General features: G+C 39.6%; 1 protein-coding gene across 1 annotated transcript; it reads right to left on the bottom strand.

The window, feature by feature from the left end:
• Positions 1 to 255: 255 nt before the first annotated feature.
• LOC117483862 (protein ANTAGONIST OF LIKE HETEROCHROMATIN PROTEIN 1-like) lies at positions 256 to 2,138 on the bottom strand. The gene is made up of 3 exons (XM_034132193.1): positions 2,085 to 2,138; positions 1,109 to 1,953; positions 256 to 265 (listed from the first exon to the last, which is right to left on the bottom strand). The coding sequence occupies exons 1-3, from the start codon at positions 2,136 to 2,138 to the stop codon at positions 256 to 258; spliced, it is 909 nt and encodes a 302-aa protein (XP_033988084.1).
• Between the last annotated feature and the right edge of the window lie 13,686 nt (positions 2,139 to 15,824).

The raw sequence follows: 15,824 nt of genomic DNA, 5'->3' as shown, positions 1-15,824 counted from the left end.
TTACCCTTTTTTTTTTTTTTTTTTAATGCCATGCCTTTTTATGCTGCAGCAACATTTTTAAATTTTGTACAATATCTTGCCTTTTTATGCTGCAACACATTTTTTTATTTTGTACAATGCCATGGCTTTTTTATAATTCAATAAAGTACTTCTCATCTTATCTCTTGTTGATAAATGCATCGTCTGATTTCCTGCCATAATCTGATTAACCAACTGATTTTAGGGACCATGTACAAAATCACTGAGAATTGTGTCTTAGTCCAACCTTTAAAAAAAAATGCACATATGCACATAACTTTGAGGCTGAAGTTATAGGCCTATATTTGTTCTAAATAATAATAAAAATAGGCTACTAATAACATTTGGGGATCTAACATTGTACATGAATTTATAAAGCAATAAGAAACACCAGTTAGGAAAAAGGGCATAAGATAAAAAGGGAATTTGAAGAATAGATTTAAAGCAAGAAATAGTTTGCTAGCTTGAGGTCCTCCTCTAAAACATTCTTTGGTAACTGACACATTAAAGTCGAAAACTACCTTTTATAAATAAACTGGAAGGGGGTATTTCGGAAAAAAAACGGAAAGAGGATGATAAGACATCATTTGTATTTGTTTAGTTTACTTGGATATTTGCTTAATTTAGAGATTTTCTGTTCAGGATCTGATATTTGCTCAAATGTTCTTATGGGGCAGTACTTACTGGTACTTGACATTCTAATATTTACTAAATAGTCAATTCTGATAACATTTTTTGGTTTAAATCATTTGACAAACACATCTATGTGAAAGAGAAAAAAATATTTATTTATGTTCAACACAATGTAGTAATAATAAACACAAAACAAAATGTCACTACCCTTAAATGGCCCACAATCTTTCAATTGCTATTCAGGTAGCGCATCAAACCCTCTCTTATGTCAGTGCCCCCCTCCTCTGCACCTTGTGCCACTGCCACCCCAGGCTCTGCTGCTGCTGCTGGTGCATCCCATTCATCATCGTAGGCCTCTCCATGAGTCTCGCAGAGGTTATGCAGAGCACAGCATGTCAGCACCATAGATTTCACAAGGTTCACATCACAGTCATTCCTTTTCATGAGGCAACGCCACCTTCCCTTCAGTCTACCAAATGCGTTTTCGACCACTACCCGTGCTCTGCAAATGCCCTTGTTGTAGATCACATGTTCTGCTGTCAGCTGTCTATTGTCAGGGAACGTTTTCATGAGCCAGTTTTGTAAGGGATAGGCATTGTCTCCCAGGATGTAGTAGCCAGCATTAACCCCACCAATGTTCCTGGTGCAAGCTGGAAAGTAGTTGCCACGACTGGCCAACTCCCACAATGAGGACAGCCTCAAAACCCGAGCATCATGCATGCTCCCAGGCATTCCTGCAAACACATTCCAGAAATGTCCCCTACCATCAACAACTCCTTGAAGGATGATGGAGTGCCAGCCTTTACGGTTAAAATAGTCACAGTGGTATTCCTGTGGTGCCAAGATGGGTATGTGTGATCCATCAATAGCACCTACACACTGTGGGAGCCCCCACCTCGTCTCAGTGTAGTCGGCCATTTCTGCAAACTTCGCCCGGTCTGGTGAACGAATTAGTTCCGGCACTAACAAAGTCTCTGCAGCAGCACAGAAGTCTTGCACACACCGGCACACAGTTGTGTTGCTCACCCCGAAAAGATGTCCAATGCTTCGGTACTTTGAGCCGGTCGCAAGCTTCCACAGTGCGATGGCCACCCTCTTCTCTAGAGGTATACACTTGCGGAATGATGTGTCCTGTCTCTCCATCGCTGGCCGCAGTTTGTTGCACAGGTAGGTGTATGTGTCCTCAGACATCCTAAAGTTTTCCACCCACTGAGTGTGTGTGAAAGACGGAACAATCACACCCCACCACTCGGTAGCTCGGTCGAGCATCCAAACACATGGTCTGCGGCGGCGACCTAACGTCTGAAATACACAAACAAAAGCATACATATTTTAATACGTAAAAGTGGTAGCTACAATTAATTAAATACTTGAAACACTTTGGTCGTATAGTGAGCGTGAAACACATTGCTAGTTAGCGAACGTTAGCTTACCGAGTAGCGTTGAGTCGTGCCGGAGTAGTCTCTGCTGCTTTCTACGATTGCCATAAGTCTCCCATGAGCTTCTTCTCTCTTACGTCTTGCTATAAGCCGCCTTTTTCGAAACAAAGTCTTCCTTCTTGCTGTGATAAAACACCACAGACACAGAAACAACTTAACGATGGTATCCACATCCTCCATTGTTGCGTGTTGTGTCGCATTGAAGATGACGTCACGGCAGTTGTATGCAGCGTCGCTCCGCCTACACTGCGTTACTATAGTAACTGCCCCAGTTCCTAAACTGTAATGGAAGCGCAGCATGAAGTGAGTCGGCCCTGTTAAGGCCCAACGTGGCCAAGCCGTACCGAGCCGTACCGAGTGTGGCCGAGGCCGACCGTGTAGTGGAAATGCGCCATAAAGGGCCTAGACCCCAAAAAATCAGCAGGCCCAGACGATCTCCCCCCTTATTTCTTACGGCTAGCTGCAGATATTATAGCCAAACCACTGTGTCATGTTTTTAATCTTTCTATAACAAACAATGTCATTCCAGATGTTTGGAAAACTGCAAATGTTCTCCCCTTATTGAAAGGTGGTGATCCCATGGTGATGAATAATTACAGACCAATTTCCAAGCTCTCTATTTTAGCTAAAGTACTTGAAAGGCTGGTGAATGATCAAATCAAAGAATATTTAAGCTTGAACAACATTCTATCTCCTCACCAGTCAGGCTTTAGGAAGCAGCACAGTACAGTAACGGCTGCTTTGAAAGTAGTGAATGACATTGTCGAAAGCTTGGACGCAAAGAGCTACTGTGCTGCCCTTTTTATAGACTTATCCAAGGCTTTTGATACTGTGGACCATGGCATTTTATGCCAGAAGTTATCTCATATAGGCCTGTCTGACCAAGCTGTTGGTTGGTTTGCAAACTATCTTTCGAATCGCAAGCAATGTGTAAAATTCAGCGGTCTCTCCTCAAGCTTTCTTAATGTGCCCAGAGGTGTTCCTCAAGGTTCGGTCTTGGGACCCACCCTTTTTACTATTTATATAAATGATGTGGGTAAAAGCATTGATGCCTCTGTACATCTATATGCAGATGATACTGTTGTGTACTGTTGTGCTAGCACTGTTGCCCTTGCATTTGAACGTCTGCAGTCTGCTTTTGACACTTTTCAGTCACATCTGTTCCACCTTAGGTTGGTGTTAAATTCAGACAAGACAAAAGTCATGTTGTTTTCCAATAAGAAAAGGTTACCAACTGTTCTTCCCTGCATCATGTCTGCACAGCATAACCCCATTGAAGCTGTTAACACCTACAGATACTTAGGCATCACTATAGATGAAAATCTCTGCTTCAAACCACATATTGACAATCTCTTAAGGAAATTGAAATTAAAACTGGGATTCTTTTTTAGAAATAAGGCCTGCTTCTCCACAAGTGCGAGGAAACGGCTTGTAGCTGCCACATTTTTGCCGCTCTTGGACTACGGGGATGTTGTGTACATGAACGCCTCAGCTCACTCCCTTCATCTGCTGGACGCTGTCTACCATGGGGCTCTGAGGTTCATAACAAACTGTAAACCCCTCACACACTGTACTCTTTAGTTAACTGGACATCACTATCAATGCGCAGATCACTGCACTGGTACAAATTCATCTATACCGCTATGCTTGGACTGCTGCCCCTCTACATATCCACTTACATATCACACAAACAGTACAGCTATAGCCTACGATCTCAACATTACATCACTCTGTCCGTCCCCTCAGTTCGCACGGTGCTTGAAAAAAAAGCCATATCATACTCTGCCCCCTCGACCTGGAACACACTTCAGCAGGAACTTAAGCCGACCAGTTTGATACCCATCATGGATTTTAAACTAATTTTAAAAAAGCTGGAGAAATCATCTGTGGGTGTTTGCACCTGCTATATCTAAATACTTTATATGGATTTCAATGACTACTTTTTTTACGATGTTGTATTTTATTGTTGCCTCTGTGTTTAGTGTCCTGTCTGTCTGTAACTTTGTGTGGTAGTGTTACCACTGACAGGTCTCTCTTGGAAATGAGACCTTGTGTCTCAATGAGATTTTACACCTGTATAAATAAAGGCTAAATTCACATTTTTCATCATTGTTCCACAATGTTTATCATCATTAAATTAATATCTATATATTTGTATACTATACTTGCACTGCTTACCGTTGTCATACTTTATATATCTTAGCATATTCATACAACACACTGTTCATACTAGGCTAGGCTACTGTGTATATAGTGTATTCATACCCCTCACTGTTTATTCATCATCCAATTCATTCTATATTTTTATTCTGTAGATTGTGTACATTACTTTTCACTTTACTGCTTTATGCACTCCTGGTTAGAAGCTAAACTGCATTTCGTTGTCTCAGTACCTGTAATCTGTGCAATAACAATAAAGTTGAATCTAATCTTGAGCAGGAACAAATATATTTACTTAGTACATATCTGACATTAACGATTAAACACATTTGTCCATTCTTTATCAATCAATCAATCAATGTTTATTTATATAGCCCAATATCACAAATGTTACATTTGTCTCAGTGGACTTCACAGTTTGTACAGAATATCAGTATGACAATACGACACCCTCTGTCCTTACGTTTCACATCATACAAGGAAAAACTTCCAGAGCAAACCCCACAGTTTAAAGGGGAAATGGGAGAAACCTCAGGGAGAGCAACAGAGGAGGGATCCCTCTCCCAGGACGGACAGACGTGCAATAGATGCCGTGTGCATTTATAAATGCAAACCGAGTCAAGCCGACTCCGGAGGTGGCGGTATGCACCTTAAAGTTGTTTGAAATCCGCCAAAAAACCGAGAGAAGAAGAAGAAGAAGAAGAAGAAGAAGAAGAAGAAGAAGAAGCCGACTCCGAGCTGTCTGACTTCAGGCGAGCTTTTTGAGACCTCCCCCGGCTGCGATCGGCTATTCTCGTCTACTTTCGAGGCGAGCCGCAGCTCGTCTCAAACAAGCCTAATATCAGCGGCGGACCCACAGAAAGTTGCTATCAGAAACAATGCCTGACGTGTTTTGGACGTAATCTCGTCTTTGTTTACATTAGCAAGCCTCGCTAACACTCAGAGCTAACCTTACTGTAGAGCACATGTGTTTAAAAAGCAGGAAATAAAAAAAGGAACTCACCTTGTGATAAACCCGCAAGAGAAAAGACATTTGAGCTCCATACTGTTTCAGAAATAATCCTTGATGTGGTTTAGAACATGATGGCGTTTTATCACAGCAGAATTTAACTTTATCTCCGGTAGAATTCTGATCAGGCATTAGCTCCGCCTCCTCTTTTTTTGATGGGCAGTACTTGAGTAAATGTACTTGTAATCCACAGTATGTCCACTAGATGTCACTGTTACATCAGTTTCTGCATTTAATCACAAACATCCATATGTGCCTTTTCTGTCCTGAAGAGGAATACACAGGTGGGAGTAGTACTCAGATCTGGTACTTGAGTAAAGGTTGAAAAAAGTTGAAGTACTCAGATCTTTAGCGTGCATTTGATACACGCTAAAGGGTCATGAAAATGTTTTCTCTCAGTGATTGTGATGTTATGTTAAATATTCGTTGTTTGTGTTTCATGTATTGTGTCTGTGATGCAAGTCAAATTTCAGACTTGAACCGACCAATAAAGTATTATCGTATCGTATCGTATCTTGTACTTGAGTAAAAGTAGTAGTACTCAGATATTGTACTTGAGTAAAAGTAGGAAGTACTCAGATCTTGTACCTGAGTAAAAGTAGAAGTACTCAGATCTTGTAGTAAAAGTGGAAGTGCTCAGATCTTGTACTTGAGTAAAAGTAGAAGTACTCAGATCTTGTAGTAAAAGTAGAAGTACTCAGATCTTGTACTTGAGTAAAAGTAGAAGTACTCAGATCCTGTCTGCCTCTAACTCGTCTCTCCTTCTTCTTGAATTGAAAATCCCTTTATAATTTATGATTATAGGTCCGGGTCCGTACAGGCCGGTGATGCCCGCACTATACTTATACAATGGCAAAGGTTATCAAGAACATACATGTTAATAGGTAATGATCAGGGTTGCCAACTTTGGGTACCTGGCTGGAGTGAGATTTTGATATCATGGGTTTAATTTGGTTTAATTGCACATATGCGCACGAAATGACTGCTATCGTGTCAGCAGCGGGACCTTAGCATATAGGATATATATACAATATATACAAATACACAATAATGGACACAGACTATAAAGGGCACACAGTTTCATTCACTAATGAAAGTCAAACATGTTTGTTTCCACTGTTTTATTGTGTGCCTGTCGCGATAAACAATTCATTGACTTATCGTACGATAAATAAAAATGAACTCGATAACTTTTCTGACCTCGATAAATTGCCATTTACATGAGGATGTGACAAGCAGTTTGAAAGGATGTACTTGAATTATTATTATATATTATCATTATGTCAGTGGTCTAAAATGGTCATACAACGGTGCCGACAATATTATCGTTTATCGCAATCATTTCCGGGAAAATGTATCCAACAAAATTAATTATCGTGAGAGGCCTATACATGAAACACACACAAACAAATCTACAGACTTACTCCAAACTGCCAAATATATTAATTAACACACTCTCACTCTCATATACTCTTTGACTCTATTTTGGCCTAGTAGAACAATAAGCAGCAGACTTTTACTTTTTATCATTTCTACTGGATCTTAGATCTGCGCATGCGCAATACGGGTCGGCAGTTGCGGCTCCAGAGTATTTTTGTTGGGTAATCAATGGTAGGGCTAACCCAGCGCCATATAGAGAGAGAGTTACGACAGCGGAAGTCCAAAATGCTTGATAGTCACGTGGTTCAGGGAGAGTCAATAGTTCCCCGGAAGTTCGTGGCGGGACATATGAATGCATGATTACCGGAGATAGAACTACGATTTTTGGTAATAAGTAGTGAATAAAGGTCTTGATTTGCAATATTTATACAACATACCGATATGTGTATGTATTTACATCAATATGTTTTAAAAATAAAATAGAATCTGCTAATATTTATGGATAATATTAGGAATAGTGTGAACAGCTAGGTTACTTGTTAACATATACATGTTAGGCTGTTGCCTTGGTTAAAGAGCCTGTTGCTGTTGTGTATTGCTTTGAATTATTTAAAACAAATATTATCTTCTTAAACAGGTATGGTAGTCAGGAGCATCACTTCCTAATGTTTATTGATATATTTAGAGGGAGGGGATGGTAAGGAATGCTTCAAAATTTAGATTAGACTCATTTCTACAATTTTTTTAATTCATGGTGGTTTCAGTAATCCCATGGTACTTGAGGACATAAGTAATCTAAATGACTAATGTACTCTTTATGACTTTCAGAAAGGACAAGAGACCAACAGGTGACTATCAATGGACTAGCAGCAACATGATTATGACGTTAAAAGTGTTGTTTTTGGAACATCCATTGTAAATACATGGAATTCAATAAACATTGAATAGCATGTCATGCAGTTTGTCTGTGCCTTTTCCTCCGTGTTGTCCTGGCATATCGTCTCCACCATGGTTTGCTGTGCTGCCTGGGGATACTCCAATCGCTCAGAGAAAGGAGTAAGAATCAGAATGTACGGCTTCCCCACTGACACAGAGAGGAGGAAAAAATGGCTAGCTCAAGTCAGCAGGAGCAATTTAACAATCAAAACAGACAGCCGCAACAAAATATGTGAGGTAATCATATTTAAACACTGCATTTGCACTTTTTCAGAAAACGAAGACCACACCATTGGGAAGCTTAATGTTTGGTTTAATACAAATAACAGGGAAAGGCTTGAAAAACTCTGAGAGTTGAGACTCAGGGTGCAGGGTGAGGGTCTCAGTGCAGGTATTCAGGCTCTATTGAATCCCCCTCTGGTTCGTGTGCTGAAAGAGGGAGAAACAGACAGGAGAAAGGGTTATACACACCTATATAGCACACCTATTGGATGGGAAATTGCCTTGGGGAGATAAGGTGTGGTCTTTGTTTCCAACTGAAGTTATGGAACTTTATTATTTGTGAGTTTAACAAAGTATGACAAATGGCATCAGTAATGGATGTGATATGAATTTGTATAAAGTTGTCTCACATTCTTGGTCGTATTTTACGTACAGTATGTAATGAGTGTATACATGTCCAGTAAGTCCTCCACCTGTAACATCACTGCCCCTCCACCTGCCATACAGTAGGTTACTAATATACACTAACAAGATTACTTATATAATACAGTGATAGAATACATGTTTAGTATGCTTACTTATATACAATAGTAGTATTACATTTACCTTGTGTTTTCACTCTCACTTTGCCATCATTTCAAAATCAGCTGTGCTGAAACATAATACAGACAGGTAATAATCAACAGAATACACTAAAAACACTCACCCATAAATTACGTTTTTGTTTACTGTTTGGAAGTCTCAAATATGCACTCTAAATTAATATCAAATAGCTCTCTTCCTTATTATTGTGTAACGTTAACTTTATTATACTAGCTTGTAGGTCTACTCCAAAATGGAGATCGTAATTTCTCCAATTCCACTCATTACAATCACACGTGCCCCAATGTTATATGTAACTAATATTATATTCCTCCACCCCACAAAAAAATCACGTTTAGAAGCCCTTTTTCTCCAATTCCACAACGTTGGATGAAATAACATTAGGAGAACGGATTAATAGCTGTTCATGGTTAACGTGTGTTGCTAACTTTATCCGGTATCCTAGCCTAATCTGTTATCTGTAAACGTTCCCTAAATCTACTGATTTAGGGATAATCCACTAACATCCTTTAATACACATGTTCATTTGACTCAGATGTGCTGATAATATCCGCAATATAAATCTTTAAACGTCTTCTTACCTTTAATAGTCCATCAAGAACGCTGCAACTCTACTGCGCTGCCAGCCACAGATCGTGGAGCCTCTCGAGTCAATAGTCCCCCGGAAGTCAGCGGCAAGCTAACTTCCGGGGAACTATTGACGGCTCCACGATCCGCCATTGCTGTAAAAAAACTGGTCCATTGGAGTGAACGGAGATGTCGTAACTCTTCTATTATACGGCTCTGGGCTAACCCATACAGTGGTGGGGCTCAAGTCAGTATTTGCAATGTAATTACATACACACTCCCCCCGACAGTGAAACGCCACGCGTGAGGTTTAGATTATGTCCCTGTCTCAATCCAAATTGAACTGTATGAAATAAAAAGGCACATTTGTCTTGTAGTAAATAAAAAGGGCGACCTGGAGCCAATCCTGCAATTTCCCCACAGGTGAAAGAGTTGACATGCTGAAAACCCAACCTCTGCAGGGGGGTCTGGGGGGATTCTCCCCCAGGAGATTTTTTAAAATACTAACATAAAATACACATTCTGGTACTCTCTTGAGAAGAAAAATAAATAAATCTATTACTACACGACATATTTAAAAAAATGAATGCCATTTTAGTTTTTTGTTACTTTGTTCTGAAAGCTGAACCTGCTGCTCCTCACAGAGAGAAGAGGGAAGAGGCTGTGTGAATTACTTTACATTGTGGATAAGGGTGGATAGCCCCCATTGTTCTGTGTGTCAAAATGAAAGACAGCCCACACACCTATCAATCATCAAACCGTGTGGTCTTATTTCATTACGTGTTGATTTATATCAACACGTAATGTTGTATCGATGTACAGAGATGTACTACAGCAAAAGTATTCTCCATCGGGACTTCCTGCAACAACACCACGCCGTTATCGTGATTCTGATTGGCCAGAAGACATTATCAAAGATGTTCTATTGAGAAGACGATCACTACGTGACAAAAGTTTTCAAAACCGTTTCTAGTCTTCGGTATTCTTGTTTTTGGCGTGAGAATAGTTTGGCAGGGCTGCCAACACTCACGCATTGAGCGTGAGAGTCACGCAATCAACCCATATCTCACGCACTCACGCCACACTTGCCTTTCCTCACGCTAAGTTTTCGTCCAAAATAAATGTATATAAATATAAAAATAAAGTGAAGGAACAGCAAACCGAGCGGTCTACGAAATGAGACGGTCTTCTGGCTTAGTTCAGTAAAGTTGGAACAATATTGGGAGATTCGGATTTCACGGATCAATAACTCATGAGCAAAACGTTATTCAGACACAAATGACGTCTCCTAAGAACCGTGGTAAGGACAACGAACTACAATCACATTTTGATCAAAAAAAGCCAATACGCGCCGTCCTCCGAGCTGGACACGTTACATTGGTCTCTATCCGCAGCCGGAGAAGAAACGAGTGCTCAGGGACCGTCTGCAAAGTGCAACTCCGAAAAAAGAGAATTAAATAATATTCACTATTATACAGTATATTACTACCAAAATCACCACACATCAATAGTCTCCTGGTGGTCATACTACAGCAAGGAGTTTGGAAGAATATGCTTTTGAATAATTTGGGGGAATATTTATAATGTAAATCTTCAATAAATTTGGCATTATCTTGAATAACTTTACTATTATACAGTATATTTCTACCAAACTCACTATTTGCATTGTTGTTGCTGCGCTAACGGATATTAGAAGCTGTTTCTAAAACAAGGAGAGGAGAGCTCTCTCCTGTCAGACTGAGAGAGATAACTACAGCTCAGTGAGGTAAGGGACTCTCTGAGTGTTTAGATAGTTAACTTTAGTCTAGTTATCTCAGTGGGTCTCAAACGGTTTGGTCACCATTTATGAGAATAAATGAAAAACAGTTATGAAATACTATATGACAGTAAAACAAGAATACAGTTTAAAAGGTGAGTGATTTGTAAAATATCCATAAAGAAAAAGAAAATCTGTTTACAGTTCTGTTTCATATGGATGTTGAGAGATGTATCCATAAATTCATTTTGCTCTCAAAATGCACCAGATTGATGCATTTAACTTCAATATTTAAAAAAAAATCTTCCAGGGGAAGCATGCCCACGGACCCCCCTAGAGGAGGTGAGGACCCCCACTTATAAAATAGCACTTGATTGTAAGAGTAGCGGGTACACTGTGTATGTGCGTATTCCACTGTAGCGCCCGGTACATTAATGGGAAACCCTAGTTTGTACTTGTTCAATACATTTGTAACACTGTACACATGAACGTTTCTTTTTTCGGTTCACCAAAAATAAAATCTCACTTCAAGCTGAACTCAAATGTTGGCAGCCCTGAGTTTGGGCAGCGTGAGAGCGTGAGATTGAGAGTGAAAGCGTGTGTCACAAGCCAGATGCGTGAGAGTTGGCAACCCTGCGTTACAGTGGCTGTAGCGCTACCATTGGCACTGCTGCCCATCCATAGCTTACAGTATGTCTCTTTCCATATAGATTTCTATCTTATTTAGTCCATGTAAAAAACGTCAGCGATGCTTTCTATTTCTTTCTCTCTGTGTATACAGTAATGCAGCAGAAGACGTCACTGACAAAATTACCGAGCGACGGATGTAAATAACAATGTTGAAACCTTACTTTGAGTCGGTATGTTGCGCTTTGCGACAGGTCCAATGTTAAAACCAAAACCAGGAAATGTGTAAAATGGTTGTGTTGTCTGTTAAATCTGCACTCCTTAATAAAGAAATTAAAACGAAACAAAAAGAACAGGGAGTATCCTGATTGGATGAGGAAAGTACGAATTGGTTACCTGATTCTGCGCCAAGTGGGAATGCTAATCCATTGATCTCTAACCTGTAGGTTTGACTCCTCGTCTCAGTTGGGTTTTCCAAATAAGCAAAGTTTCTTCCAAAGAAATCAAAATTCAAGTCAAAAGTCAACTTTATTGTCAATCTTCCAGTTTGCGTGTACAGACAGAGATCGAAATACCGTTTTGACTCTTGTTCTTGTTTAAAATACTTCCACCTGCACTGAGACGAAACCAAAGACTTGCTGTCCTCTTCTTCACTCATGTTGTTGAACTAAACATCTGAACGGGAGACTACAATGGAAACTCACAGGGGGGGTCAATGGAGCTGAGATCTTGCTGCTTATGCTTTGCTGTGGCAATCCCTTTATTAGTCCCCCAAAGGAAACATGTACATTGTTACAGCAGAAAAGAGACAAAGACAGCTTCATGTTCCCTAAAGCATGCATACAACAAAGTATTAAAGATTAAAAAAAGAAATTATAATTTTTTTTAAAGTTACACGTTTTACAAAATACACAGTTTTTAACGGCATATATATATATAATATATATAATATTGCCTAAAGGAAGCGTATATAATGTGAACACAATAGGTCCAAGCTCTGAGCCCTTATGCTTTGCTGTGGCAGAACTGGCTGGATCAAATCAAACAGAACTCTAAACACATTTTCAGCTCTGCACACAATCTGCAATTCAACTCTGCACTTTCTAAAACACTGCACACGGTTCTCTGAGTAATACACAGAGATCTGACATATTCACCTGTCAGCCATTTTCAACACACTGCCATTAAACATGCTCCACATATGAGCCAATGAACAGATACACATGCCAGCTGACCGTTAACACCTGACTGCTTTACTGTTGACTCATCAAGCAGGATATAAGTACAACAAATGGGATATTTATTTTATTAATGTGTTTTTTTATTACAGAGCTGAGAAAATAATATTTAGTCTTAAAGTTACGTGAAAAAAATATATCATATCCTCTACGATTATGAAATACACAAGAAAAAAAACAAGATTTAAGTAATTAATGAGAAAAGCACTCAGAAAATAAGACATCACCAAGTTTAAGGGTATAGACTATACTTCTTTCAATTTTAATCCAAGGTACATTGGTGCTTTCATCAATCCAGTGTTTCAAGGCTCAAAGCGTGAAGGAATAATAGAGCTCGAGATTGGGAACATTAAGGCCTCAACTGTTTTTGTCATATTGTAGAACTTTGTATCTGATTCTTGGGTATTGGTTTTTCCAAATATATTTTGAAATCCTATTCTGAAGTTTGTCCCAAAAACCGTCTGGTGGAGATAAAGGTAACATACTAGCTAAGAAATTGACTCTTGGTAGAACATTCATCTTTATGATTGAAATTCGTCGAGCTAAAGAAATTGTTATATTAATCCACTTTTTTAGGTCATCTTTAATTGTTGTATACATTCTTTTGTAGTTCTTTGCTACTATTGTGTCGAATGAGACATATATATCGATTCCCAAATACTTAAAGTGTTGGACGATCTGCAATTCTGTATTTAGGTTTAGTTCAACCATGGCACTATTGAGGGGTAAAAGACATGATTTATTCAAATTGATCTTGTAACCAGATATTGAACTAAATTGGGTAAAGATATTTAACAGCTTAGGAAGCGTAGTTGGTACCTCGTCCAAGTACAGTAGTCGATCATCCGCATATAACAAAATGTTGTGGTCTGTCTCTTTTACAAATGAAAGCTCAGCGCAAGTTCTATCAGGAAGACCAAGCTCTTCATTCATATTACATGTCATTTCAATTCTCTCTCCTCCCTCATTAAGTGATCGGGGGCGTCACTCCCCAGCTAACCAATCACTACTCTCTCCATTCTCACAAGCCTATCGTTGCACCCGCTAATCCCTTTAAATCTGCTCTTCCCTCTTGTCAGCTGTCATTTCAGGTGACAATACGCAACCCTCCTCCACCCCTCTCGCCTGCCGTCTCCTTCAGGGCCAAGCTAAACCTTCTCCCTTCAGACCCGTCCCACCTACTTATCACCACCACCAGTGTCTAGACCCCGGGGGGTTTCATCGGAGCGGTTCTTCCCCTCCTGAATGATTATCCTGCAAACTGGGGCCTAGTCGCCAAACACCATTCCATTCACCTGTTATAATTCTGGCAATCATTATTACATTCATATTATGTGTCCCGGTAATAAATATGTATTTCATACATCAACGTCTCTCCTGATTGAACTATCTGTTTTACTTCTTTGGATAGTCTTATTTTCTGTGCAAGCGGTTCTAGAGAAATTGCAAACAGAAGTGTGGAGACAGGGCAACCTTGCCGTGTGCCACGTAGAATTGGAAATCTAGGTGACCACTGATTGCCTGTCAGAACCATAGCACTTGGATTATTATATAGGATCTTCAACATAATCATACATTTTGCCCCAAAACCCATTCTTTGCATTGTATGCCACAAAAATGGCCATTCTAGCCTGTCAAAAGCTTTTTCAGCATCAACTGATAATACGGCGCAAGGCGATGTTATGTCTGCTGCAAAATGAATAACATGCAGTAGTCTCCTGATATTATCTGATGAGAATCGTTTTTTCATAAAGCCTGTTTGGTCATAATGAACTAATGTTGGAAGGACTTTCTCCAATCGTCGAGCTATTAATAAGATAAGATAAGATGGACCTTTATTAATCACCGTGGGGAAATTCAGTTGTACAAGCAGCAACAGGGTAAGCGTGAAAAAACAGGACAGCAAAGATTCAAACAGATTAATAAAATCAAAAAGAAAATCAAGAAAAGAAAACATTTAAATAATAATGATAATAATAAAAGACTATGAAATAGGAGATGAGTAAAAATAAGAGTAAAATAACTGTCAGCATATATACATATTTTTTTTACATTTTTGACCCCTTGTTGTGCAGCCTGATGGCTACAGGCACAAAGGACTGTCCGAGGCGCTTGGTGCGTTGTCGTATTACTTTGGCATAAAGTTTGATTTCTGATTTTATAAGTGATATTGGTCTAAAACTTGTGCATACATTTCTGAACACCTGAACGGCCCGTTCTAACAGCTGTTCACCAGCGGTCCAGTCTGTGCCACAGTGACTCCGGACCACACAGTTAATATTAACGAACGCACCGAATATAAAAAAAGAACACCATGGCACATAACAGCTCGCGGCCGCAGATTACTCCGGGTCCCAGACGCCCCCCATACCCCAAACATATTTTTATTGCAGATCTACATGAATCACACAAACGACCTATTTTGGATTCAAAACGGCGAATTTCGCCGAAAGGTGACAAGTTTGCATCCCTGATAACTAAGTAGGAAGATTTAAAACTCAGTTAATTGGGTTCACTTTGAAATTGCTTCAGTTTATCATCATAACGGATCAAAAAGTTCAGATTCATTTTACAATAAATCAAGGAATTATGCACTTCTACAAACAAAAACAACATAATTAAAACATTTAAACAAACTACTAAAAGTAGATGAACTACATTATTCAACAGTTTACAGTAACTTCTGATAATAACACAGGGGAAATAAACGAGGCATCTCTTTTCCTCTCTCTCTCTCCCCCTCCTGACAGCGTCAGTATCGGGGTTAGTCAAAATGAATCCCTTGGCGGTTCTAGTGTTCATTTACCGTTTTGTCTTCTCTTTGCAATGCTTAATCGATTTGAAACCAAGTCTAACGTAGCTTAAACTTAACGTTAGCTTTCTAGCTAGCACAACACATTCACGCACCTTTCTCTGTGGGGTTTTTTGTAGTGACGAATGAAGTTGGATGTTGTGGTGGTCGTGTCACTGATCTTTATGCTGCAGACCCTGCATACCGCTGTTCTCTTATTAGCGTCATCGACAACATAATCCTTGAATCCAAACTTCACTATTTGTGGAGTAACGCTAGCCGCTGCCATGTTAACTGACACTCCTGCCGTCTAGTGGGTTGCCAGGTTTGCGCGCACGGCGCTATAATCACCCAATCACGTTTTTCGAAAACACTAAACGTAATATCTCAATACAAAAACAAACGCAAATATTTAATTGTAAACAGTCAAGTCCTTTCAAGTCAT

This window comes from Trematomus bernacchii, unplaced genomic scaffold (assembly GCF_902827165.1).
Source record: "Trematomus bernacchii unplaced genomic scaffold, fTreBer1.1, whole genome shotgun sequence".
In the NCBI taxonomy this organism is placed as follows: Eukaryota; Metazoa; Chordata; class Actinopteri; order Perciformes; family Nototheniidae; genus Trematomus; species Trematomus bernacchii.
Note: the sequence above shows the minus strand (reverse complement) of the source record. Positions and strands in the feature narration are given on the sequence as shown.

Excerpts from the sequence above, each read along its gene's own strand:
- LOC117483862 (XM_034132193.1), bottom strand. The coding sequence starts at position 2,138 with ATGGCAATCGTAGAAAGCAGCAGAGACTACTCCGGCACGACTCAACGC. Across the intron at positions 1,954-2,084 it reads GCACGACTCAACGCTACTCG|ACGTTAGGTCGCCGCCGCAG; the intron begins GTAAGCTAACGT and ends TGTGTATTTCAG.